This window comes from Eucyclogobius newberryi, unplaced genomic scaffold (genome assembly GCF_026437365.1).
Source record: "Eucyclogobius newberryi isolate DKJ021-1_F unplaced genomic scaffold, fEucNew1.0.hap1 SCAF_16, whole genome shotgun sequence".
NCBI classification, from domain to species: domain Eukaryota; kingdom Metazoa; phylum Chordata; class Actinopteri; order Gobiiformes; family Gobiidae; genus Eucyclogobius; species Eucyclogobius newberryi.
Window position 1 is genome coordinate 898505 of NW_027315790.1, and position 26255 is coordinate 924759.

The following is a 26255-nucleotide window of genomic DNA, read 5'->3' on the forward strand; positions in this document are numbered from 1 at the left end:
TCAGCTTCTGGATCTCAGAAGGTTTAAAAGAGCTGAATATCGTCATGAACAGGTGGTAGGACACATCACTAAACTCTTTAATGATCATTCCCAGGGGGATTTTATAAAGCAGAAATAGGACGGGGCCCAAGACGGAGCCCTGAGGAACTCCACACAACAGATCAGCTGAGTCAGACATTATTTGGTTTGCAGCAACACTTAAGCTCCGACCGGATAAATATGAGGAAAACCAATGAAGAACTGACCCCGATCGTCCATTCAGGTCCCTCAGTCTGTTCAACAGGATATGATGGTCGACAGTGTCAAAGGTCAACCGTGCAGACAGATCCAACAGAACTAAAACCGTGCATTTCCCAGAATCAGCAGACATCATAATGTCACTGGACACTTTTAACAATGTGGTTTCCGTAGAATGATGTCCTATGGTCATGAGCTTTGGGTAGTGACCGGAAGAACAAGATCGCGGATACAAGCGGTCGAAATGAGTTTCCTCTGCCGTGTGGCTGGGCGCTCCCTTAGAGATAAGGTGAGGAGCTCGGCCACACGGGGGGAGCTCGGAGTAGAGCCACTGCTCCTCCACGTTGAGAGGAGCCAGCTGAGGTGGCTCGGGCATCTGTTCCGGATGCCTCCTGGGCCCCTCCCTCGGGAGGTGTTTCAGGCATGTCCCACCGGGAAGAGGCCCCGGGGAAGACCCAGGACACGCTGGAGAGACTATGTCTCTCGGCTGGCCTGGGAACGCCTCGGGATTCCCCCGGAGGAGTTAGAGGAAGTGTCTGGGGAGGAGGAAGTCTGGGAGTCCCTGCTCAGACTGCTGCCCCCGCGACCCGGCCCCTGATAAAGCGGCAGAAAATGGATGCATGGATGGAATAAGTTTTATTGCCATTTGTCACTGAACACACCAACATAAGAAGTTTACCACAAACATGACTCGACCAGTGCAAAGCAGAGCTAAGACCAGATCAGGCCTAAACCAGGCCTAAACCAGGGCTAAACCAGGGCTAAACCAGGGCTAAACCAGGGCTAAACCAGGGCTAAACCAGGGCTAAACCAGGTCTAGGTGACAAATGACATCCTCCTGAACACTGACACTGGCAAAGCCTCAGTTTTAACTCTTGACTCTCTTAACTGTTAGATCTGATGCTGCTTTTGACACTGTCCATCATGGGGCCCTCTTACAGAGACTAGAGGACAGGGTGGGACCCTCTTACAGAGACTAGAGGACTGGGTGGGACCCTCCTACAGAGACTAGAGGACAGGGTGGGCATCACTGGCCCCGCCCTAAACTGGTTAAGGTCCTATCTGGAAGACAGGAAGTACTTTGTGTCTCAGACCACATGCCCCTGACCTGTGGAGTTCCCCAAGGGTCAGTCCTGGGACCCCTTCTGTTCAACCTCTACATGCTGCTGTTAGGTCACATGACACGCAGTGAAAATGTGTCACAATGATGCAGACGAGTCAGATCTATGTTTCACTGTCACAGGTGAATATGGACCAGTGGATTCACTCTGTCACTGTATCCAACAGATCAGTGTGTGGACTGGCCTCCTGCTGGTGCCAGAGGACCTCCTGCTGGTGCCAGAGTCAGGACTAAACATGGACCGGCCTCCTGCTGGTGCCAGAGTCAGGACTAAACATGGAGCGGCCTCCTGCTGGTGCCAGAGTCAGGACTAAACATGGAGCGGCCTCCTGCTAGTGCCAGAGTCAGGAGTAAACATGGAGCGGCCTCCTGCTGGTGCCAGAGTCAGGACTAAACAGTGACCGGCCTTCTGCTGGTGCCAGAGTCAGGACTAAACATGGAGCGGCCTCCTGCTGGTGCCAGAGTCAGGACTAAACATGGACCGGCCTCCTGCTGGTGCCAGAGTCAGGACTAAACATGGAGCGGCCTCCTGCTGGTGCCAGAGTCAGGAGTAAACATGGAGCGGCCTCCTGCTGGTGCCAGAGTCAGGTTAGCTGTGTTTATGACTGAAAGGATGTTTCTTTGCACTTTTCTCTTTTATGTTTGTGATTTCATTCGTTTAGACGATCAGTTGGACTGATTTAAAAAGGATTTAAAGGAGTTTGACTTTGTGGCTGGTGTTTTTTATTAAACATTTTATTGTTTTTCTGTTTCTGTCATTTATTTGTGATTTTAATGCATTTTTCCTGAAGCTTTGAATTGCCTGTGTATGAAATGTGCCACACAAATAAACGGGACTAAAACGGGACTAAAACGGGACTAAAACAGGACTAAAACGGGACTAAAACGGGACTAAAACAGGACTAAAACGGGACTAAAACGGGAGCAGGTCATTTGTGTTATAATTTTGAAAAAGTGTGACTTCTTTCTTTCTTTTTATTTAATGAATTATCTTTGGTCTTGTTCTGTTAATGTTTTAAATTGTGAAAGTTTAAAATAATAAAATAAATACAAATCTTTATGTTGATGCAGACACACACAGATATATGATTACATATTCTGTATGAAGCTTTACACTTCAGGTGTTGAAGCCGGGAGGCGGCCAGGGCGACCATCATATCCATATTTATTCCTCTAACAAAGAATAAACATCTGTCTGTTTCATAACTCACCATGACTCGAAAGTGGATCATTATTATCTTTATATTTTACACAACATTTGATAATATAGTTCTAGAACATAAACCTACTGTATGGCTTTGTGCTGACTTTATTTGTCCCTTGCTCCTCAAACCACATTCCACATGCACCAGGGCCCATTCCGTCACATTTTATAGCCCCATTTAATAACTCTCTGCTGTTTTCAGCCATCTGTTGCCATGGCGATACAGCGATGGGGCCATGGAAACATCATTGGGAATATTAGCCTTAATAATGATGATAATGTCCCCTGGAATGGCACAGATGTGAGGATCATATCAAATAGCTGAGGTTAAAGGTGCAATGGACGATATTTCGGCGATTTGAGAACTCAGGCGGAAGTGCACATGCCACTCCCCCGTGCTCATGCCACTCCCCCGTGCTCATGCCACTCCCCCGTGCACATGCCACTCCCCCGTGCTCATGCCACTCCCCCGTGCTCATGCCACTCCCCCGTGCTCATGCCACTCCCCCGTGCACATGCCACTCCCCCGTGCACATGCCACTCCCCCGTGCTCATGCCACTCCCCCGTGCACATGCCACTCCCCCGTGCACATGCCACTCCCCCATGCACATGCCACTCCCCCGTGCTCATGCCACTCCCTCATGCCACTCCCCCGTGCTCATGCCACTCCCCCGTGCTCATGCCACTCCCTCATGCCACTCCCCCGTGCTCATGCCACTCCCCTGTGCACATGCCACTCCCCCGTGCTCATGCCACTCCCCCGTGCTCATGCCACTCCCCCGTGCTCATGCCACTCCCCCGTGCACATGCCACTCCCCCGTGCACATGCCACTCCCCCGTGCTCATGCCACTCCCTCATGCCACTCCCCCGTGCACATGCCACTCCCCCGTGCTCATGCCACTCCCCCGTGCTCATGCCACTCCCTCATGCCACTCCCCCGTGCTCATGCCACTCCCCCGTGCTCATGCCACTCCCCTGTGCACATGCCACTCCCCCGTGCTCATGCCACTCCCCCGTGCTCATGCCACTCCCCCGTGCTCATGCCACTCCCCCGTGCACATGCCACTCCCCCGTGCACATGCCACTCCCCCGTGCTCATGCCACTCCCTCATGCCACTCCCCCGTGCACATGCCACTCCCCCGTGCTCATGCCACTCCCCCGTGCTCATGCCACTCCCTCATGCCACTCCCCCGTGCACATGCCACTCCCCCGTGCACATGCCACTCCCCCATGCCACTCCCCCGTGCTTATGCCACTCCCCCGTGCACATGCCACTCCCCCGTGCACATGCCACTCCCCCGTGTACATGCCACTCCCCCGTGCTCATGCCACTCCCCCGTGCACATGCCACTCCCCCGTGCTCATGCCACTCCCCCGTGCTCATGCCACTCCCCCGTGCACATGCCACTCCCCCGTGCACATGCCACTCCCCCGTGCTCATGCCACACCCTCATGCCACTCCCCCGTGCTCATGCCACTCCCCCGTGCTCATGCCACTCCCTCATGCCACTCCCCCGTGCACATGCCACTCACCCATGCACATGCCACTCCCTCATGCCACTCCCCCGTGCTCATGCCACTCCCTCATGCCACTCCCCCGTGTACATGCCACTCCCCCGTGCTCATGCCACTCCCTCATGCCACTCCCCCGTGCTCATGCCACTCCCCCGTGCTCATGCCACTCCCCCGTGCTCATGCCACTCCCCCGTGCTCATGCCACTCCCCCGTACTCATGCCACTCCCCCGTGCACATGCCACTCCCCCATGCAGATGCCACTGCCCCGTGCTCATGCCACTCCCTCATGCCACTCCCCCGTGCTCATGCCACTCCCTCATGCCACTCCCCCGTGTACATGCCACTCCCCCGTGCTCATGCCACTCCCTCATGCCACTCCCCCGTGCTCATGCCACTCCCCCGTGCTCATGCCACTCCCCCGTGCTCATGCCACTCCCCCGTGCTCATGCCACTCCCCCGTACTCATGCCACTCCCCCGTGCACATGCCACTCCCCCATGCAGATGCCACTGCCCCGTGCTCATGCCACTCCCTCATGCCACTCCCCCGTGCTCATGCCGCTCCCCCGTGCACATGCCACTCCCCCGTGCTCATGCCACTCCCTCATGCCACTCCCCCGTGCTCATGCCACTCCCCCGTGCTCATGCCACTCCCCTGTGCACATGCCACTCCCCCGTGCTCATGCCACTCCCTCATGCCACTCCCCCGTGCACATGCCACTCCCCCGTGCTCATGCCACTCCCTCATGCCACTCCCCCGTGCTCATGCCACTCCCCCGTGCTCAGGCCACTCCCCCGTGCACATGCCACTCCCCCGTGCACATGCCACTCCCCCGTGCACATGCCACTCCCCCGTGCTCATGCCACTCCCTCATGCCACTCCCCCGTGCACATGCCACTCCCCCGTGCACATGCCACTCCCCCGTGCACATGCCACTCCCCCGTGCACATGCCACTCCCTCATGCCACTCCCCCATGCACATGCCACTCCTCCGTGCTCATGCCACTCCCTCATGCCACTCCCCCGTGCTCATACCACTCCCCGTGCACATGCCACTCCCCCGTGTACATGCCACTCCCCCGTGCTCATGCCACTCCCCCGTGCACATGCCACTCCCCCGTGCACATGCCACTCCCCCGTGCTCATGCCACTCCCCCGTGCTCATGCCACTCCATCATGCCACTCCCCCGTGCTCATGCCACTCCCCCGTGCTCATGCCACTCCCTCATGCCACTCCCCCGTACTCATGCCACTCCCCCGTGCACATGCCACTCCCCCATGCACATGCCACTCCCCCATGCACATGCCACTCCCCCGTGCTCATGCCACTCCCTCATGCCACTCCCCCGTGCTCATGCCACTCCCCCGTGCACATGCCACTCCGTGCACATGCCACTCCCCCGTGCTCATGCCACTCCCTCATGCCACTCCCCCGTGCACATGCCACTCCCCCGTGCTCATGCCACTCCCCCGTGCTCATGCCACTCCCCCGTGCACATGCCACTCCCCCGTGCACATGCCACTCCCCCGTGCTCATGCCACTCCCTCATGCCACTCCCCCGTGCACATGCCACTCCCCCGTGCTCATGCCACTCCCCCGTGCTCATGCCACTCCCCCGTGCACATGCCACTCCCCCGTGCACATGCCACTCCTCCGTGCACATGCCACTCCCCCATGCACATGCCACTCCCCCGTGCACATGCCACTCCCTCATGCCACTCCCCCGTGCACATGCCACTCCCTCATGCCACTCCCCCGTGCTCATGCCACTCCCCCGTGCACATGCCACTCCCCCGTGTACATGCCACTCCCCCGTGCTCATGCCACTCCCCCGTGTACATGCCACTCCCCCGTGCACATGCCACTCCCCCGTGCTCATGCCACTCCCCCGTGCACATGCCACTCCCCCGTGCACATGCCACTCCCCGTGCACATGCCACTCCCCCGTGCTCATGCCACTCCCTCATGCCACTCCCCCGTGTACATGCCACTCCCCCGTGCACATGCCACTCCCCGTGCACATGCCACTCCCCCGTGCTCATGCCACTCCCCCGTGCTCATGCCACTCCCTCATGCCACTCCCCCGTGCACATGCCACTCCCCCGTGCTCATGCCACTCCCTCATGCCACTCCCCCGTGCTCATGCCACTCCCCCGTGCACATGCCACTCCCCCGTGCACATGCCACTCCCCCGTGCACATGCCACTCCCCCATGCACATGCCACTCCCCCGTGCTCATGCCACTCCCTCATGCCACTCCCCCGTGCTCAGGCCACTCCCCCGTGCACATGCCACTCCCCCGTGCTCATGCCACTCCCCCGTGCACATGCCACTCCCCCGTGCACATGCCACTCCCCCATGCACATGCCACTCCCCCGTGCTCATGCCACTCCCTCATGCCACTCCCCCGTGCTCAGGCCACTCCCCCGTGCTCATGCCACTCCCCCGTGCACATGCCACTCCCCCGTGCACATGCCACTCCCCCATGCACATGCCACTCCTCCGTGCTCATGCCACTCCCTCATGCCACTCCCCCGTGCTCATGCCACTCCCCGTGCACATGCCACTCCCCCGTGTACATGCCACTCCCCCGTGCTCATGCCACTCCCCCGTGCACATGCCACTCCCCCGTGCTCATGCCACTCCCCCGTGCTCATGCCACTCCCCCGTGCACATGCCACTCCCCCGTGCACATGCCACTCCCCCGTGCTCATGCCACTCCCCCGTGTACATGCCACTCCCCCGTGCTCATGCCACTCCCTCATGCCACTCCCCCGTGCACATGCCACTCCCCCGTGCTCATGCCACTCCCCCGTGCTCATGCCACTCCCTCATGCCACTCCCCCGTGCACATGCCACTCCCCCGTGATCATGCCACTCCCCCGTGCTCATGCCACTCCCCCGTGCACATGCCACTCCCCCGTGCTCATGCCACTCCCCCGTGCACATGCCACTCCCCCGTGCATATGCCACTCCCCCGTGCTCATGCCACTCCCTCATGCCACTCCCCCATGCACATGCCACTCCCCCGTGCTCATGCCACTCCCTCATGCCACTCCCCCGTGCTCAGGCCACTCCCCCGTGCACATGCCACTCCCCCGTGCACATGCCACTCCCCCGTGCACATGCCACTCCTCCGTGCTCATGCCACTCCCCCGTGCTCATGCCACTCCCCCATGCACATGCCACTCCCCCGTGCTCATGCCACTCCCTCATGCCACTCCCCCGTGCACCTCCCCCGTGCACATGCCACTCCCCCGTGTACATGCCACTCCCCCGTGCTCATGCCACTCCCCCGTGTACATGCCACTCCCCCATGCACATGCCACTCCCCCGTGCTCATGCCACTCCCTCATGCCACTCCCCCGTGCTCATGCCACTCCCCCGTGCACATGCCACTCCCCCGTGCTCATGCCACTCCCCCGTGCTCATGCCACTCCCCCGTGCACATGCCACTCCCCCGTGCTCATGCCACTCCCCCGTGCTCATGCCACTCCCCCGTGCTCATGCCACTCCCCCGTGCACATGCCACTCCCCCGTGTACATGCCACTCCCCCGTGTACATGCCACTCCCCCGTGTACATGCCACTCCCCCGTGCTCATGCCACTCCCCCGTGCGGACTGATACAACACACGTGCGTTTGTTTATTAGCGCGATGGATCGCATCATCTCTCGTCTCCCGTAGATTTCCGTCTTCTTCTGAGTCAGCTCCAACTGTCTTTCTCCATCTTCATTTTGTCCCGTACACTGAGGGAACTATATTATGATAGATCCATGCGCTTAGACACGCGGAAACGTGGGACGAGCCTCACGCGGCTGCAGGACTAATCGGCCACGAGGAAATAAGACTCAGATTTGGGCCAAAAAAATCGTCCATTCAACCTTTAAGTTCAACTAGTGTTTTTTTCAGTGGGTGGAGCCTCGTTTGATGAGGTCGTTCACTTAGATCAACTTGACTGGCCTGAGCTTGGACATGATGCTCATTAAAGGTTGAATTATACTTCACGCATGTAAATTCTGCAATTTCCGTGTCATTGATTTTTGCAGCAAACAAAACTGAGGGAACAACATGGACCATGAGACGCTGCTCAATTCCAATGTAGAAAACATGAAGAACTGTTGTTTTGCAGAGACGTTCTCAACTATATATATATAAATATATGTTGCATTTGTGCTGTACCTTGTGTTGTACCTCGTGCTGTATCTCGTGTTGTACCTCGTGCTGTATCTCGTGTTGTACCTCGTACCTCGTGTTGTACCTCGTGTTGTACCTCGTGCTGTACCTCGTGCTGTATCTCGTGTTGTACCTCGTGCTGTACCTCGTGCTGTACCTCGTGCTGTACCTCGTGCTGTACCTCGTGTTGTACCTCGTGCTGTACCTCGTGCTGTACCTCGTGCTGTACCTCGTGCTGTACCTCGTGCTGTACCTCGTGCTGTACCTCGTGCTGTACCTCGTGCTGTACCTCGTGCTGTACCTCGTGCTGTACCTCGTGTTGTACCTCGTGTTGTACCTCGTGCTGTATCTCGTGCTGTACCTCGTGCTGTACCTCGTGCTGTACCTCGTGCTGTACCTCGTGCTGTACCTCGTGCTGTACCTCGTGCTGTACCTCGTGCTGTACCTCGTGCTGTACCTCGTGTTGTACCTCGTGCTGTACCTCGTGCTGTACCTCGTGCTGTACCTCGTGCTGTACCTCGTGCTGTACCTCGTGTTGTACCTGGTGTTGTACCTCGTGTTGTACCTGGTGTTGTACCTGGTGTTGTACCTGGTGCTGTACCTCGTGTTGTACTGTACCTCGTGCTGTACCTGGTGTTGTACCTGGTGTTGTACCTCGTGCTGTACCTCGTGCTGTACCTGGTGTTTTACCTGGTGTTGTACCTCGTGCTGTACCTCGTGCTGTACCTCGTGTTGTACTGTACCTCGTGCTGTACCTGGTGTTGTACCTCGTGCTGTACCTCGTGCTGTACCTAGTGTTGTACCTGGTGTTGTACCTCGTGCTGTACCTGGTGTTGTACCTGGTGTTGTACCTCGTGTTGTACCTCGTGCTGTACCTAGTGTTGTACCTGGTGTTGTACCTCGTGCTGTACCTGGTGTTGTACCTGGTGTTGTACCTGGTGTTGTACCTCGTGCTGTACCTCGTGTTGTACCTCGTGTTGTACCTGGTGTTTTACCTGGTGTTGTACCTCGTGCTGTACCTCGTGTTGTACCTCGTGCTGTACCTCGTGCTGTACCTCGTGTTGTACTGTACCTCGTGCTGTACCTGGTGTTGTACCTGGTGTTGTACCTCGTGCTGTACCTCGTGCTGTACCTGGTGTTGTACCTCGTGCTGTACCTCGTGTTGTACCTCGTGTTGTACCTCGTGCTGTACCTCGTGCTGTACCTCGTGTTGTACCTCGTGCTGTACCTCGTGTTGTACTGTACCTGGTGTTGTACCTGGTGTTGTACCTCGTGCTGTACCTGGTGTTTTACCTGGTGTTGTACCTCGTGCTGTACCTCGTGCTGTACCTGGTGTTGTACCTCGTGTTGTACCTCGTGCTGTACCTCGTGCTGTACCTCGTGTTGTACCTCGTGCTGTACCTCGTGTTGTACTGTACCTGGTGTTGTACCTGGTGTTGTACCTCGTGCTGTACCTGGTGTTTTACCTGGTGTTGTACCTCGTGCTGTACCTCGTGCTGTACCTCGTGCTGTACCTCGTGTTGTACTGTACCTGGTGTTGTACCTCGTGTTGTACCTCGTGCTGTACCTCGTGCTGTACCTCGTGTTGTACTGTACCTGGTGTTGTACCTGGTGTTGTACCTCGTGCTGTACCTTGTCAATCTCAAGCTGTAGCAATTGTGTTGGATGTTGAGCAACTAGTTGTTTCTCCATTAGCCTTGATTGTGTGTTTGGAAGTATCCGTGCCTCCCACATCCTTCGCCCCTCGGACTCGGATTACTGCAGTAGTAGCGCCCAACACAGCTTTGTTCCAGTCGCCCCCCAGAGCCCCTCAAGGCGCTCTGGTTCCCCAGCTCCTGACCTGCCGGTTACATACATATATATATAAGATATTCCTTTATTGTCCCACATGGGGAAATTTCATATATATATACATACATACATACATATATATATATACACACACATATATATATATATATGTGTGTATATATATATACACACATATATATATATATACACACATATATATATATATATATATATATATATATATATATATATACACACATATATATATATATACACACATATATATATATATATATGTGTGTATATATATATATATGTGTGTATATATATATATATATATATATATATATATATATATATATATATATATATATATATATATATATATATATATATATATATACACATACACACAAAGGGACGTTGAGCCTCAGCTTTTCAGGATAAAGCAGAGAATATTTCATATTCTTCTTTCCCAGGCAGGATTTTGTGTTTATTGGTTACAATTATTTCAGAAATAATGATCCAGTCATAGGTTAGAACAATAATATAGTTATATGCTATATTATTATACAAACAAAAGCATTTATCAGTATTTTGTTTAGAACAAAAAGTCAATTTAATTTGGCAAAACATGGACTAAATAACATGACACTACGACAGAAATACATGTTGAAAATAACTTATATTCAGTCTTTATGGCACTGGACATGAGACAGACTTGGGTCGAATTGTCCCATTTTTCACATTTTGGGTTTTGTCTTTATTAAAAACACAAAATGCTTTTAATATTAATTTCCTGTGTAAACAACCCAGACTTTTGATTATTTAACACAAATAATATGAAATGTATTACTCTAAAGTCTGGACTCTTGTTATTGTAGCAGTGCAGAGGCCAATGAGCTGGACTCCTTTAATGATGGGGTCCACAGACCCTGGTGAGGGCCCCGAGGCAGGAAATATTTTGTTACTGAAGCTGTATGTGAAATATACTTCAATAAGACGGAGGTCTCCCGTTACAGGGCAGTTCAATATAAATGTATCATCTGAGTTCAGACCCACTGATTGCAAATGACTTTTGTATGAAAGTAAAAAAAAACAACTTGCGATACAAGTGTCAATAGTGTCATATGTGGGCGGGGCCCCTGAGGGCATGACACTTGAATAAAAATGCATTCATTATTTCATTCATATGGCATAAAAGTTGAAGTAATACATTTATTTAACCTGTTTTAAAAACACAATTTATTAAATTCATGAATTTATTCATTTACAAAACATTTCATGAAAACATTTTGTATTTGTTTTAAAGTCTCACATTAACCTCCAATGCTCCAGAATCCTCCGAGTAAAAGCATGTGGTTTGTTCACACTTTACCAGTTTAGTCTAAACTAGCCTAAAGTTTAGTCTAAACTGGACTAAACTCATCAGGAGCCAGACTGGGGCGGGGCCCATTCAGCCATTACACTCCGCCCCCTCTCCACCCCCTAACGAGAGCCATGTTTACCACTGCATATGTGGGACTATATTGTTGTGCGCAAGGATACGTGCTGTTTAAGTAATAAAGGCGGAGCCTCTTGTTACTCTTCTCTCTCCGACACAGAGCGGCTGAAGGACACTCTTGTCTCCTGAACGTGAAGGACACTCATGTCTCCTGAACGTGAAGGACACTCTTGTCTCCTGAACGTGAAGGACACTCATGTCTCCTGAACGTGAAGGACACTCTTGTCTCCTGAACGTGAAGGACACTCTTGCCTCCTGAACGTGAAGGACACTCATGTCTCCTGAACGTGAAGGACACTCATGTCTCCTGAACGTGAAGGACACTCATGTCTCCTGAACGTGAAGGACACTCTTGTCTCCTGAACGTGAAGGACACTCTTGTCTCCTGAACGTGAAGGACACTCTTGTCTCCTGAACGTGAAGGACACTCTTGTCTCCTGAACGTGAAGGACACTCTTGCCTCCTGAACGTGAAGGACCCTCTTGCCGGTCCCGGACTAAAACACAAGTGCAGCTCCTGGAGTATTGGACTATTATTGGTTTTAAATGGCGAATGATTCAAAGTCTGAATATTGAAAGTTGAACGACGTCACTGTGATTCTGATGAGCATAAATCAGACCATATGCTCGGCCCTTTTAGAATCACCTAAAGACAATAATGATGAAGAGACAATAATGATGAAGAGACAATAATGATGAAGAGACACAAGACTAAGTCAACCTAATGATACATATATTTCAGGTTGTCCCAGTCGGCTGTGAAGTCGGTCTGTTCCTCTTTTAGGACAAAAACTGTTTGAGTTCCTACATCAATCTCTTTGATTCCACAGGAGTCCTGTCCCCCTGGCTCTCTCTTCAGATGGGACAGTCCAGACTCCTCCTCTGTTTTTACTGGATGGGACAATCCAAAGTCCTGCCCCTCTGTATTCTCTGGATGAGACTGTCCAGAATCCAGTCCACACAGGTGTCCCTCAGGGCTCTTTTCTAGCCCCCTTTCTATTGTGTATGGAGTGTTGTGGCTGTTGAAGAAGCTGCAGATGGTGTGTTGGGACAGGCCCAGCTGAGCGGACAAGGTGCAGATGGCCTCCTCGTTGGGGGGCAGTCCCACCTCCCGGATGAAGCTCTGGAGGATCCTCAGGGCCTCAGTGGACACCTTTAAACATCCTGCCTGGATCTGTGCTTGGACCTCTTCCTTACAGTCCACAGCCCTGTGTTTGTCCTTCACATTGGACTCTGTCCTCTCCTCGTCCTCTGGACAGACCTGCCCCTCCCTGACCAGTCCAGTAGTCCTCTCCTCACACTCCTCCCTCTCTCTGCTGTGCACTTGTGTTCTCCCTTGGGTGCTCCAGCTGCCTTGGGTCCTGCGGTCATTTGTTGATGCTTCCTGGGGTTGTCGTGGCGATAGATATGGTCTGCTCTCTGAAAGTGGCAGGTGCAGTGACAGGGGCGGGATGCGCTGGTACTGCAGAAAGAAGAAACATGTGGTGACTGAAGGTGACGTGAAACAGGAAGTGGCTGAGGCTCTGCACTTTTAGAAGAACCCGGCTCCAAACTTCACAGCATATTTATATATCATATATCATATATTATATATGATATATTATATATCATATATCATATATCTCGGTGTAATCCCCTCATTGGTCCAGGCGTGTTCCATAGTAGAAAAAGCTTCAGTTGTAGTCATCTGGACTCAGTTTGCAAAAATAGACGTTTCGACTCTCATCCAAGAGTCATTGTCAATAAAAGAATTTAGGTCGAGAACTCCGATATTAATACTGTTCTGTGGTAAGACCCGCCCATTGGGAGGAACCTTCCTGAAGTAGAAAGAGTTGTTTGTTTCAACAGAAACTCCCCCTTGTATCTACCGAGCCTATTCAGAATCTTAATGGGCTATTAGAATCCTCTTTGTCTTTGTGAGACCCTGGCTCAACCACCCTGAGGACCTGATTAGCATCTAAATGTCCTGGTCCTGGTCCTCTACCTTTCCAGGGGTTCAGTAACCCATTATAGATAACAGATATTTTGTCCTGCTTCTTGGTTCTCTTCACTCTGTTGAGAGCCCAAGCGGGGTAACCACAGGCTGAGAGGGCATTTCGGACATGTTTTTCCTCTTTCTTCTTGCCCTCTGAGCTGGTGGGCACACCTTGAGCTCTGTGTTGTAAGGTTCTGATCACACCCAGCTTGTGCTGTAGTGGGTGGTTGGAACCAAAGAGCAGATACTGGTCCGTGTGTGTAGGTTTCCTATAGACTTCTATTTGGAGTTTCCCGTCCTCTCCTCTGATCATGGAACAATCAAGAAAGGCCAAGCGATTCTCCTTAGCGTCTTCTCTTGTAAACCTGATATGTGGGTCCACAGCATTGATGTGATCAGAGAAGGTTTCCAGCTCTTGTTTCTTGATTGTTACAAAAGTATCATCGACATAGCGGAGCCACAAAACTGTGGCTTCGGGGTGGGGTTAGGGTTAGGGTGTTTCTATCCCTTATGTGTCTGGCCTGTCGGAAAAACTGCAGAGATTTTTTAGACAACACGAAGTCCCTGTTTATTTTAAACCAGGAAACACTTTAAGACAAAAACTGGTTCACCCAAAGGACAAGTTGCCGACTCAAAAACAGAGCAATGTAGTTTATTCGATCCAATGCAGTGAAGAAAGCTGTAAAGAACGGTACACAGGTGAGACAAAACAGCCTCTACACAAGAGGCTTTATCAGCACAGAAGAAATACAAGTTCAGGACCTCAGAGTGCCGTGCATCTCCATCTTGAAGCCTCTAATCACTCGTTTGAAGACGGTGAGGTGAAGGTTTGAAGCAGGAGAAAAGATGGTTTGAAAGAGGAGTCAAGGAAGCCATTTTTGTTAAAAAAGAAAGACCTTCTTTAAACAGAAATGGAGGGCTAAGGTTTAATCTTCCTGTTATTTATAATGGGTTACTGAACCCCTGGAAAGGTAGAGGACCAGGACAAGGACATTTAGATGCTAATCAGGTCCTCAGGGTGGTTGAGCCAGGGTCTCACAAAGACAAAGAGGACTCTAATAGCCCATTAAGATTCTGAATAGGCTCGGTAGATACAAGGGGGGAGTTTCTGTTGAAACAAACAACTCTTTCTACTTCAGGAAGGCTCCTCCCAATGGGCGGGTCTTACCACAGAACAGTATTAATATCGGAGTTCTCGATCTAAATTCTTTTATTGACAATGACTCTTGGATGAGAGTCAAAACGTCTATTTTTTTCTAACAGAGTCCAGATGACTACAACTGAAGCTTTTTCTACTATATCATATATCATATATATTATATAATATATCATGTATCATATATATGATATAATAAAGAGACATAAATGCTGGGTTGGGACAGAGATGAGCTCGTACATGGGAGACGATGGGTTTATCGTCCATCGTACATGAACCATATCCCCACAGGGCCTCGGCCGCCTCCCGCCATGAACGTTAATCTTGAACGGCGCCGAGGTCATTCTTCCAGACTTTAGAGTGCAAAAAGTTAGATCAGCACCGGATACTTCACATACCCAGTATATTATATATATATATGTATATATTCCTGTGACTTTGAGCACTTTGCGTAGAGATATTTCACGTTTTCATATGTCAGTTTCTGCTGAAGTTTGGGCCAATGTGGATTTCTTTTGAGCCGATACAGATATTAAATATTTGGTTGCTAATAACCAAATATTTAAAATCCATCCAAACCAAACCACTCATTGCCCTTCTATTCCAATTTTCACGCATGACTGAAAAAAGTATAATAATAATAACATCTGTGTCAAATATTAGTCATTTTTTGGACTGGAACCGATATTCCTAAAAAGCAAGTGCAGCCAGGACAAAAACATCAAACTCAATTTTGAGTCAGAGGAAAAAACGTGACCCTCATTTTGTTAAAAAAAACATAGAACAGAGAAAAATAGAGAAAAAGAGCGAGAGTGAAAATCAGGATGAGAACCAAAGTCAACTAAACATCAGAATAAACAAAATCACGACACATTTCAATTAAAATACAAGTCCCAATTAGTCAAAAGTCTGAATGTATTTTTTTTCCATTTGCCTGATGTCTGTTCCCATCTCAGTCCAGTCCTTGATCAATTGGTGATGTTTGTGTCCATCTCTTTGTGATGGTCTTTTTCCTGCCTCCAAAAGAGAGTGAGTGTTCAAAGCCTGAAAACCACAGCTAGGATTATGTGAAGACATTGTGTCCATGGCAGGAGTTCTGAGGCCCAAGTTCATAGTTCTAAAGTTCAGATGGAAATGTGAAAAACTGTGTGTCAAGTATTATTCACTTCTGTCCAATGCAGCGAACAACAGGACAATCCCAAAACACATGCGAGTGGTCTGTCTCCTGCTGCCACATCCTCTCCAACAGTCTGCCTCCTGCTGCCACATCCTCTCCAACAGTCTGTCTCCTGCTGCCACATCCTCTCCAAAAGCCTGCCTCCTGCTGCCACATCCTCTCCAACAGTCTGCCTCCTGCTGCCACATCCTCTCCAACAGTCTGCCTCCTGCTGCCACGTCCTCTACAACAGTGCCTCCTGCTGCCACATCCTCTCCAACAGTCTGCCTCCTGCTGCCACAACCTCTCCAACAGTCTGCCTCCTGCTGCCACATCCTCTCCAACAGTCTGTCTCCTGCTGCCACATCCTCTCCAACAGTCTGCCTCCTGCTGCCACATCCTCTGCAACAGTCTGCCTCCTGCTGCCACGTCCTCTCCAACAGTCTGCCTCCTGCTGCCACATCCTCTCCAACAGTCTGCCTCCTGCTGCCACATCCTCTCCAACAGTCTGCCTCCTGCTGCCACATCCTCTGCAACAGTCTGCCTCCTGCTGCCACGTCCTCTCCAACAGTGCCTCCTGCTGCCACATCCTCTGCAACAGTCTGCCTCCTGCTGCCACGTCCTCTCCAACAGTGCCTCCTGCTGCCACATCCTCTCCAACAGTCTGCCTCCTGCTGCCACAACCTCTCCAACAGTCTGCCTCCTGCTGCCACATCCTCTCCAACAGTCTGTCTCCTGCTGCCACATCATCTCCAACAGTCTCTCTCCTGCTGCCACGTCCTCTCCAACAGTCTGCCTCCTGCTGCCACATCCTCTCCAAAAGCCTGTCTCCTGCTGACACATCCTCCATGAATCTATTATATTATCAGCTCAGGCAATCGTTTTCTCTCTTGGGTCCAAATCCAAAGTGTACCCTAACCGCTAACCCTTCACCCTAACCCCTGACCCTTCACCCTAACCCTTGACCCTAACCCTTCACCCTAACCTTTCACCCTAACCCTAAGTTTTTGTAGTAGTTAGGAGACGAGTGAAACAAATGTAAATGTTTGCTCACCTGTTCATCTGATCCATCCGTTATTTTCTTGAAGTTGAATAATGACAATGAAAAAGTGTAACTCATCCCAAAACAAACTAGACTCTAACTGACAAACCAGTATCTCCTGCTCCAGAAGAAGTGTCATTAACGCTCGGATGATTCATCCAGAGACAGGAAGTGTCCTCATCCTCTGAGACAGGAAGTGTCCTCATCCTCTGAGACAGGAAGTGTCCTCATCCTCTGAGACAGGAAGTGTCCTCATCCTCTGAGACAGGAAGTGTAGTGTTTGGGCTCCAGAATGGTGACGATATATATTGACACATATGATCATATTGGAATCTGTAACTTCCGTCCCGTCTCCCTATATGACCTAGTGCAGACCCTCTTTACAGCTGGGAGGGGTCTCTGAGGTGAACCCATCAGGATGTTGGACTCCACCAGGGCTGCCCTGTCACCAGTTCTGTCAATTGTATTTATAGACTCAGTCAGGGGTCAGAGGGTGTTTGGTTTGGGGCCCCCGGGATCTCATCTCTGCTGTTTGCAGATGATGTCCTAATGGCTTCATCGAACTTCGGTCTTACCATTTCACGCGGGCTAATGCGGTGTGCATATTGTCTGTGAGAGTTGCTCAGTCCATCTCTTGATGTTATTACAGTCTTGGAATGGGCGGGGAAACCGAGGTACCTGGAAGACACCTACTCGGACACGGGGAGAACATCAAAACTCTCAGAAAGGCCTCTCGGTGCCTGGGAGTCCAACCCAGGACCTTCTTGCTGTGAAGAGAGAGCACTAACCACTGCTCTACCGTGCCAGTGTACACAAATGCTGAGGGTGAGGCGGTTAAAGTGTCTTGCCCAAGGACACAGTGTAAGTATTCACCCAACTACCAACCTGGAGGCCAGTGGATCTGACCGCTCAACCAAGGATGTTTGCCAAAAAACGACCTCTGGAACAGAGGACAAGCACTTATCCAACTGAGCTATTGTTGCCTGTCTTAAACTTACAATATGACGTTATTCATGTGGTATTTACCAAATTAAAGTGAATTGGTTTCCAAAAAGCTGTGAACTAAGAAATGGATGAAACGAAATAAAGCCCTTTCCTCCTGTGGCCTCACCAGAGTTCCGTCACAGTTGAACACTGCCGCCCAGTGGTCGTTGTGCCCAGGATTGGTGCCGTCCTGCTCATACACCACATCCCGCTCCACCTGGGGCAGGCGGAGGAACTGGCGGATGGTACATAAGTTTTCCCACAGAGTTCTGTTCTCTGGGCTGGGCTCCTCCCTCCAGTGCAGCAGCTCACACAGCCAGCCCTGCACGAGCACAACACAAGAACAATGAACTCATCGTAATGCATGTTACGTGCTTTTGGCATTTACATACAGTATTAATGATATATATTTTATTAATGTTATAATTGGAAACAACAGAGGGAAATTACAGAATGAGATCAGAGAGTGCAAAGTAAAAGCAAAAGCAAATACACAAAGTCAGGCACACGTCCCCCAATGTATTGGCCACATATGTCCCAGTGTTATTAAATTATTCCCCACAAGGTCCTCATCAAAGGCCTTGGACCCATCTGTGACAGGCCCGGCAGCATCCCTGTCATCGCCCCTGCCCTTAGAGCAGCCCTGGGACCCCCCTGAAACATCTACTTCAACTGCAGATTCCTCACTCTCTTCCCTTCCCATCTCCACCCTCACCCAGGAGCCTTCCCATCTCCACCCTCACCCAGGGGCCTTCCCATCTCCACCCTCACCCAGGAGCCTTCCCATCTCCACCCTCACCCAGGGGCCTTCCCATCTCCACCCTCACCCAGGGGCCTTCCCATCTCCACCTTCACCCAGGGGCCATCCCATCTCCACCCTCACCCAGGGGCCTTCCCATCTCCACCTTCACCCAGGGGCCATCCCATCTCCACCCTCACCCAGGGGCCTTCCCAACCATCTTGAAAGTCTGATCAAATCAGGCCTTAAGATGGCTGAACTCATGCCCAATATAGCAAGATCAAGAGTTCTGATGTCAACACTGATCAACTCTTCACTGCACAAACCTGTGTCCCCGACTTCTAGACCAACAAAAGCCCCCCCCCTCTCGTCTTTCACCTGGTATCTCCCATAGAGAGGATGCACTGGGTCTCAGCGTTGCCGGGACTTATTGTCACGTTAAAAATCAAACCAACCCGGGGCCCTATGTAAAAAGAGCCCCCCCTAGTGCTATTTCTGTAGTCACATCATCACACAGATGGAAAAACAAAATGCGAGTCAGGCCCAATCTGAGAAATGTGATTCATATTCCCTGTGAAAAGATAAAGCCCAGTCCCACTGAAACTAGTCTGAAACTTGCTGTGCTAAATGTCAGATCCTTATGTAACAAATCAATCTTAATTAATAATTGTATTTCTTCTTATAATCTTGATTTTATGTTTTTAACTGAAACATGGCTCGACAAAAACACAGGAAATGTAGTTCTGATAGAATCTGCTCCACCCAACTTTAAGTTTGAATCTGAAACATGAGAAAACAAAAAAGGGGGTGGAGTCTGTGCTGTCTTTAGATATGAAATAATTACCCGCAGGTTGTCCTTTGGGGTGTTTATCATTTGAGTATGTCTCCTTTAAAATGGAGCTAAAACAGTCTCCATCCATTCTCTTCATTGTTTTATACAAGCCTCTCCAGCACTGCCAAAGTTTTATTGATGATTTTACTGAGATGTTTCAGTCGTATTCACAGACTTTGATGGTTTGGTCATTACAGGTGATTTCAATGTTCATGTGGATAATATTTGTGATAGAAACGCTAAAGAGCTTGATGCTGTTCTTGAAACCTTCAGTCTAAAGCCTAGTACACACCGCGGCGTCAAATTTGAGCCTGACGCAGAAGTTAGACATGTAGAGCCTGTACATTTGAAGACAAACGCCCGGGACGCGCGTTCGACGCCTCGGACTCATGTTCGTAAAATACACTCAGCAGAAGACGTGCGTCCGAGTCGTCCTGCACATGCTCAGTGGAGGAGTTGTGCTGTTTGCTTTGCTCGTGGTGTAAATGGAGTTTAATGTTGGACCATGGCTTTGGTTTATTAACTTTACAAAGTCCAAAAGCGGAGGCGATGGGCCCGGGGCCCGTCTGGGACCCGCATATACTTCAGAGCTGAGCAGAGTTTAGTCAATATCATTATTTGCTCCAAGAGCTGCGTTTTAAGGATTTTTTTTTTATCTTGCGGGGTTTGTTTTGGGTCTTTTTCCGGGTCGTGCGTAGCACGTCATCTCTGATTGGCTGCTGCGGCACACCTGCCGCAGAAAGTTGAACAAAGCTGAACATGTCGCACCGGCCGCTTTGGACGCCTCGGGCACCTCGAGAGTGTACGAAAATGCAGGAATCGCGTCCCAACAACGTAGAAATCGCGGCGCGGAAAACGCACAACGCGTTCGAAGTGCGTTTACATAGACTTTGAATGTAAACTGGACGCTTTGGCTGCCGCGGTGTGAAGGCCCCTTTACATTACAACTGTTGTAAAAGACAAGTGCCTTGATGTGAAGCTGACCAATGAGAATGTGACCCGCCTATTCCATAATATCAAATAAAACCAACCTGCATGAGAAAAAACGTTGTGAGACGAAGGAGGGTCGCCAAGCTGCTTACAACAGCCTTGGCAATCCGGCCCGACGGTTTCTCCCATGCAGCTGCACAAACGTCTGATGTTTCTGTATCGTTTCCTATTCTAAGTTGAATTGTGTTCTCTGTGTGTTAAGGAATAGCATTGGTGTATGTCTAATTTCTTGACAGTGTGGTACGCTGAAGCCACAGCCAGAGACAAGCAGAGACTACAGCGCATTGTGCGCTCTGCTGAGAAGGTGATCGGCTGCAGACTTCATCTCTGCAGGACCCGAACGTCTCCAGGACTCTGGGACGTTCAGGTCGGATCAGACTTCTCCCTTCGAACTCCGGAACACAGATTATTTGAGCCACTCCCCTCAAGCAGGAGGCCACTCCTCTCAGGCAAGAGGCCACTCCTCTCAGGCAGGAGGCCACTCCTCTCAGGCAGGAGACCACTCCCCTCAGGCAGGAGGCCACTCCCCTACGGTCCATCCGGACCAGAACCTGCCACCACAAGAACAAGTTTCTTTCCCGCTGCCGTTGGACTCATGAACACTTAACACCTGCCAAAATTGTTCAAACCAATAACCTCATTTGCACTATTCTAACCATCTGTAAACTGTAAACTGTATACTGTATACTGTAATAAGGCGCTGGTACAACTAGCAGCCCGGTGTAAACGCTCCTCTTTTTTCTCACACTTATTGTGCTTTATCTGCTATATTTTTTAATTATTTTGTAAATATTTTTTTCTATTTTACTGTACGATAGGGACACGCGCTGGAATTGTTTTTAATTCAACTGTTTTTGACTTTTTTCGGCTGGATTTTAGCGTTTTTCGTTGTGTTGTTGTGATGTGAGCTAGCTCCGAACTAGATTTTCACAGAGACCTGGTTAACAGCAGAAATGCCAGACTCTATTGTAGGTTTGGACAATTTTCATCTGCTGCGGGCGACAGAACGAAAGAATGCGGGAAGAAAAGAGGTGGAGGTCTGGCAGTGTATGTGAACACGAGCTGGTCCAAACCCGAACACTGCACAGTGAGGGAGCAGCTGTGTAACAAGGATATTGGACTATTGGCTATTGGCATGAGGCCATATTATCTGCCCCGGGAGTTCTCACATGTGATTTTGATCGCAGTCTATGTGGCCCCGTCTGCCAATGCTGAAAATGCTTGTGAAGCACTGCTCTCCTGCACTTGTAGGCTGCAAACACAGCATCCACAGGCTTTCTTCCTCATCTCTGGTGACTTTAACCACGCTTCTCCCTCTTCTGTTCTACCAACATACACCCAGTATGTTACCTGCCCCACCAGAGAGAATAGAACATTGGACTTGTTTTTTGCCAACACCAAAGAGGCTTATTCTTCTTCCCCCCTCCCTCCCCTGGGCAGCTCGGACCACAACCTTGTACATCTGAGGCCTGTGTATGAACCCATCGTGCACAGGCAGCCTGTGGTGTCCCGTGAGGTGAGGATGTGGTCTGCTGAGAGCGAGGAGGCTCTGAGGGACTGCTTCAGCACCACTGTCTGGACTGAGCTCTATGGCCCACATGGGAAGGACATCAACACCATCACAGAGTGCATCACGGACTACATCAACTTCTGTTTTGAGAACATTGTTCCCTCCCGGACGGTGCGGTGTTTTCCAAACAATAAGCCATGGATTAACCGTGAACTGAAGGCTCTGCTGAAGGAGAAGAAGAGCCTTCAGGTCAAGGAACAAGGAGGAGCTGAGGACTGTGCAGAAGGAGCTGAGGAGGGAGATCAGGCAGGCTAAGGCCGGCTACAAGAGGAGGATGGAGGAACAGCTGCAGCAAAAGAACATTCAGGGAGTGTGGAGAAACCTGAAAACCATCTCGGGCTTCAAAATCCCCCCTGCCCAGACAGAGGGGGATCTACAGTGGGTGAATGATTTAAATGCTCACTTCTTGAGATTTGATCGGTCACCCGCCCCTCCCCCTGCTCAGCTGCATGCTCCCTCTTCCACAGCTGGACAATGCCCTGCATCTGTTCCTCTTCGCTTATCTGCCCTGGACCATCAGCTCCCCACTTCGCCTGGACTCACCCATCCCCCCAGCACACAGTCCCCCTGCCAACCACTGACTGTCACAGCAGCACAGGTGAGGAGTGAGCTGAAGAGGATTAAAGTGAGGAAGGCAGCAGGACCTGACAGCATCAGCCCCAGGCTCCTTAAGTCCTGCAGATGAACTGTGTGGAGTTGTGGAGCATGTCTTCAACATGAGCCTGAAGCTGAGGGTGGTACCACATGTCTGGAAGACCTCCTGTCTGGTACCTGTGCCTAAGACACCGCGCGCCAAAGACTTCAACAGCTTCAGGCCAGTGGCTCTCGCGTCCTGATGAAGACACTGGAGCGGCTGGTCCTGGACCACCTCCGCTCCACCGTGAGCTCAGCCATGGACCCGCTGCAGTTTGCATATCGGTCTGGCATCGGAGTGGAAGACGCCGTAATCTCCCTGCTGCACCGCTCTCTCTCTCACCTGGAAAAGCGTGGCAGCTCTGTGAGGATCCTGTTCTTCGATCTTTCCAGCGCCTTCAACACCATCCAGCCGCTGCTCCTGAGGGACAAGCTGGAGACGGCTGGTGTGGAGTATGACCTGGCAGAGTGGATCCTGGACTATCTCACGGACCAACCCCAGTTTGTGAGAGCCCGGGACTGTGTGTCTGACACTCGGACCTGCAGTGTGGGGGCGCCCCAGGGCACTGTCCTCGCGCCCTTTCTCTTCACCCTTTACACTGCAGACTTCAGACATGACACGGACAGCTGTGTCCTGCAGAAGTTCTCTGATGACTCTGCCATCATCGGACTCATCACGGACGACGATGATGCGGAGTACAGAGGACTGGCGCAGGACTTTGTGGACTGGTGTCAGCGGAACCACCTCCTCATCAACGCGGGGAAGACCAAGGAGATGGTGGTGGATTTCCGCAGACGCCACCCCACTGCCCCCTCACCAGTGAACATCCAGGGACGGGACATTGAGAGAGTGACTCATACAAGGACCTGGGTGTTCATCTGAACCACAAACTGGACTGGACTCATAACACAGACGCACTGTACAGGGAGAGCCAGAGTCGGCTCTACCTCCTGAGGAGACTCAGGTCTTTTGGAGTGACAGGGCCACTCCTGAAGACATTCTATGACTCTGTGGTGGCATCAGCTCCTGTAGGTGTGGCCTGCTGGAGCAGCAGCATCACAGAGAGGGAGAGGAAGAGGCTGGACAAAGTCATCAAGAAGTCCAGCTCCGTCCTGGGCTGTGCTCTGGACTCGGTGCAGGAGGTGGGGGACAGAAGGGTCCTGGCTAGATTCACATCTATGCTGGACCATGAGTGTCGCCCCCTGCAGGACACTCTGTCCCCTGCAGGACACTCAGGAGGCTGATCCACCCTCGCTGTGTGAAGGAAAGGTTTCGTAGGTCTTTCCTTCTGCTGCTGTCAGACTTTATAACAAACACTGTTCGTCCTGAACACTCACAATACTGACCTAACCATGTGCAATTCTGTCATATGTGCAATTACTGTGAAATTCATGTGCAATCTATGTGCTGTCGTGACACATATTCATGTGCAATTACTGTCGTGATCACATGCAATGGTATTTATGTATTTATCTATTTATTTATTTGTCTATGGGAGTTTTTATTTGTTTATAGGAGATCTTCTACTGAAAGTGTTTTTCAGACTTCCTATAAGTGATCTGTTCTTCTGTATCTACCTCTGTATCTACCTGCGTTGCGCCAATGAAATTTCCCCATGTGGGACAATAAAGGAATATCTTATCTTATCTTAAACTGTAAACTGTATAGTGTAAACTGTATAGTGTAAACTGTAAACTGTATAGTGTAAACTGTAAACTGTATAGTGTAAACTGTATAGTGTAAACTGTATAGTGTAAACTGTATAGTGTAAACTGTAAACTGTATAGTGTAAACTGTATAGTGTAAACTGTAAACTGTATAGTGTAAACTGTAAACTGTATAGTGTAAACTGTACAGTGTAAACTGTATAGTGTAAACTGTAAACTGTATAGTGTAAACTGTATAGTGTAAACTGTAAACTGTACAGTGTAAACTGTACAGTGTAAACTGTATTGCGTAAACTGTATAGTGTAAACTGTATAGTGTAAACTGTATAGTGTAAACTGTATTGTGTAAACTGTATAGTGTAAACTGTATAGTGTAAACTGTAAACTGTAAACTGTATAGTGTAAACTGTAAAGTGTAAACTGTAAACTGTATAGTGTAAACTGTATAGTGTAAACTGTATAGTGTAAACTGTACAGTGTAAACTGTATAGTGTAAACTGTACAGTGTAAGGCAAGGCAAGGCAAGTTTATTTGTAGAGCACATTTCATACACAAGGCAATTCAAAGTGCTTCACACAGCAGGAAAAATGCATTCAAATCACAAAGAAATTACAGAAATACAATAAAATTAACTAAATTAAAAATGATCAATCCAACTGATTTTCTAAACTAATAAAATCACAAACAAAAGAGAAGAGTGCAACGATAAAAATTAACTACAATAAAATTAACTAAATTAAAAATTATCAATCCAACTGATTTTCTAAACTAATAAAATCACAAACAAAAGAGAAGAGTGCAAAGAAAAAATCCTTTCAGTCATATGCGCAGCTAAACAAAACTGTTTTTAGCTTAGATTTGAACATTGTCAGAGTTGAAGCCTGTCTCACATCTTCAGGAAGACTGTTCCAGATTTTAGCTGCATAAAACTGAAACGCAGATTCCCCATGTTTAGTCCTGACTCTGGCATCAGCAGGAGGCCGGTCCATGTTTAGTCCTGACTCTGGGCACCAGCAGGTGGCCGGTCCCCGAGGTCCTCAGAGTCCGAGATGGTTCATATGGCACTAACATATCCAAGATGTACTTTGGTGCTAGGCCATGGAGAGACTTGTACACGAGCAGAGCTGCTTTAAAGTCTATTCTCTGAGCCACAGGGAGCCAGTGCAGAGACCTGAGAACAGGACTAATGTGATCATACTTCCTGGTTCTGGTCAGGACCCGAGCAGCAGCGTTCTGGATGTACTGCAGCTGTTTTACAGCTCGTTTGGAGAGACCAGTGAGCAGGCCGTTACAGTAGTCTAATCTACTGGAGACAAACACATGGATAAGTCTCTCTAAATCTGGTTTTGACACTATATTTTTGAATTTGGCAATGTTTTTTAGATGGTAAAAAGCTGCTGATGTTATTGATTTGACATGGCTATTAAAGTTCAAGTCTGAGTCCATTATTACCCCCAGATTTCTAATTTGGTTTGTAGGTTTTAGAGCGAGACTCTGGAGGTGACCGCTAACACTTTCTCTTTGTTTCTGTGGGCCAAAAACGATTATTTCAGTCTTGTCTGAGTTCAGCTGGAGAAAGTTGTTTTGCATCCACAAACTGATCTGTTGGATGCAGTGACAGAGTGAATCTACTGGTCCATAGTCACCTGCCGATAGTGAAACATAGATCTGAGTGTCGTCTGCATAATTGTGATAGGACACATTTTCACTGCGTATCAACTGACCCAACGGCAGCATGTAGAGGTTGAACAGAAGGGGACCCAGGACTGACCCTTGGGGCTCTCCACAGGTCAGGGTCATGTGGTCTGAGACACAGCTACCAATTTCAACAAAGTACTTCCTGTCTTCCAGATAGGACCTTAACCAGTTTAGGGCGGGGCCAGTGATGCCCACCCAGTCCTCTAGTCTCTGTAAGAGGATCCCATGATCGACAGTGTCGAAAGCAGCACTCAGATCTAACA

General features: G+C 50.1%; 1 protein-coding gene across 1 annotated transcript in view; it reads right to left on the reverse strand.

The window, feature by feature from the left end:
* Nucleotides 1-12218: 12218 nt before the first annotated feature.
* Nucleotides 12219-26255, reverse strand: part of satb1a (SATB homeobox 1a) — a 46190-nt gene continuing 32153 nt past the window's right edge. Inside the window, exons 6-7 of the mRNA XM_072448411.1 lie at nucleotides 17990-18184; nucleotides 12219-13011 (exon numbers count right to left, since the gene is read on the reverse strand). Of these exons, the coding sequence (XP_072304512.1) occupies nucleotides 12271-13011; nucleotides 17990-18184 (936 nt within the window). The 3' untranslated portion in view covers nucleotides 12219-12270. The remainder of the gene's footprint in view (nucleotides 13012-17989; nucleotides 18185-26255) is intronic.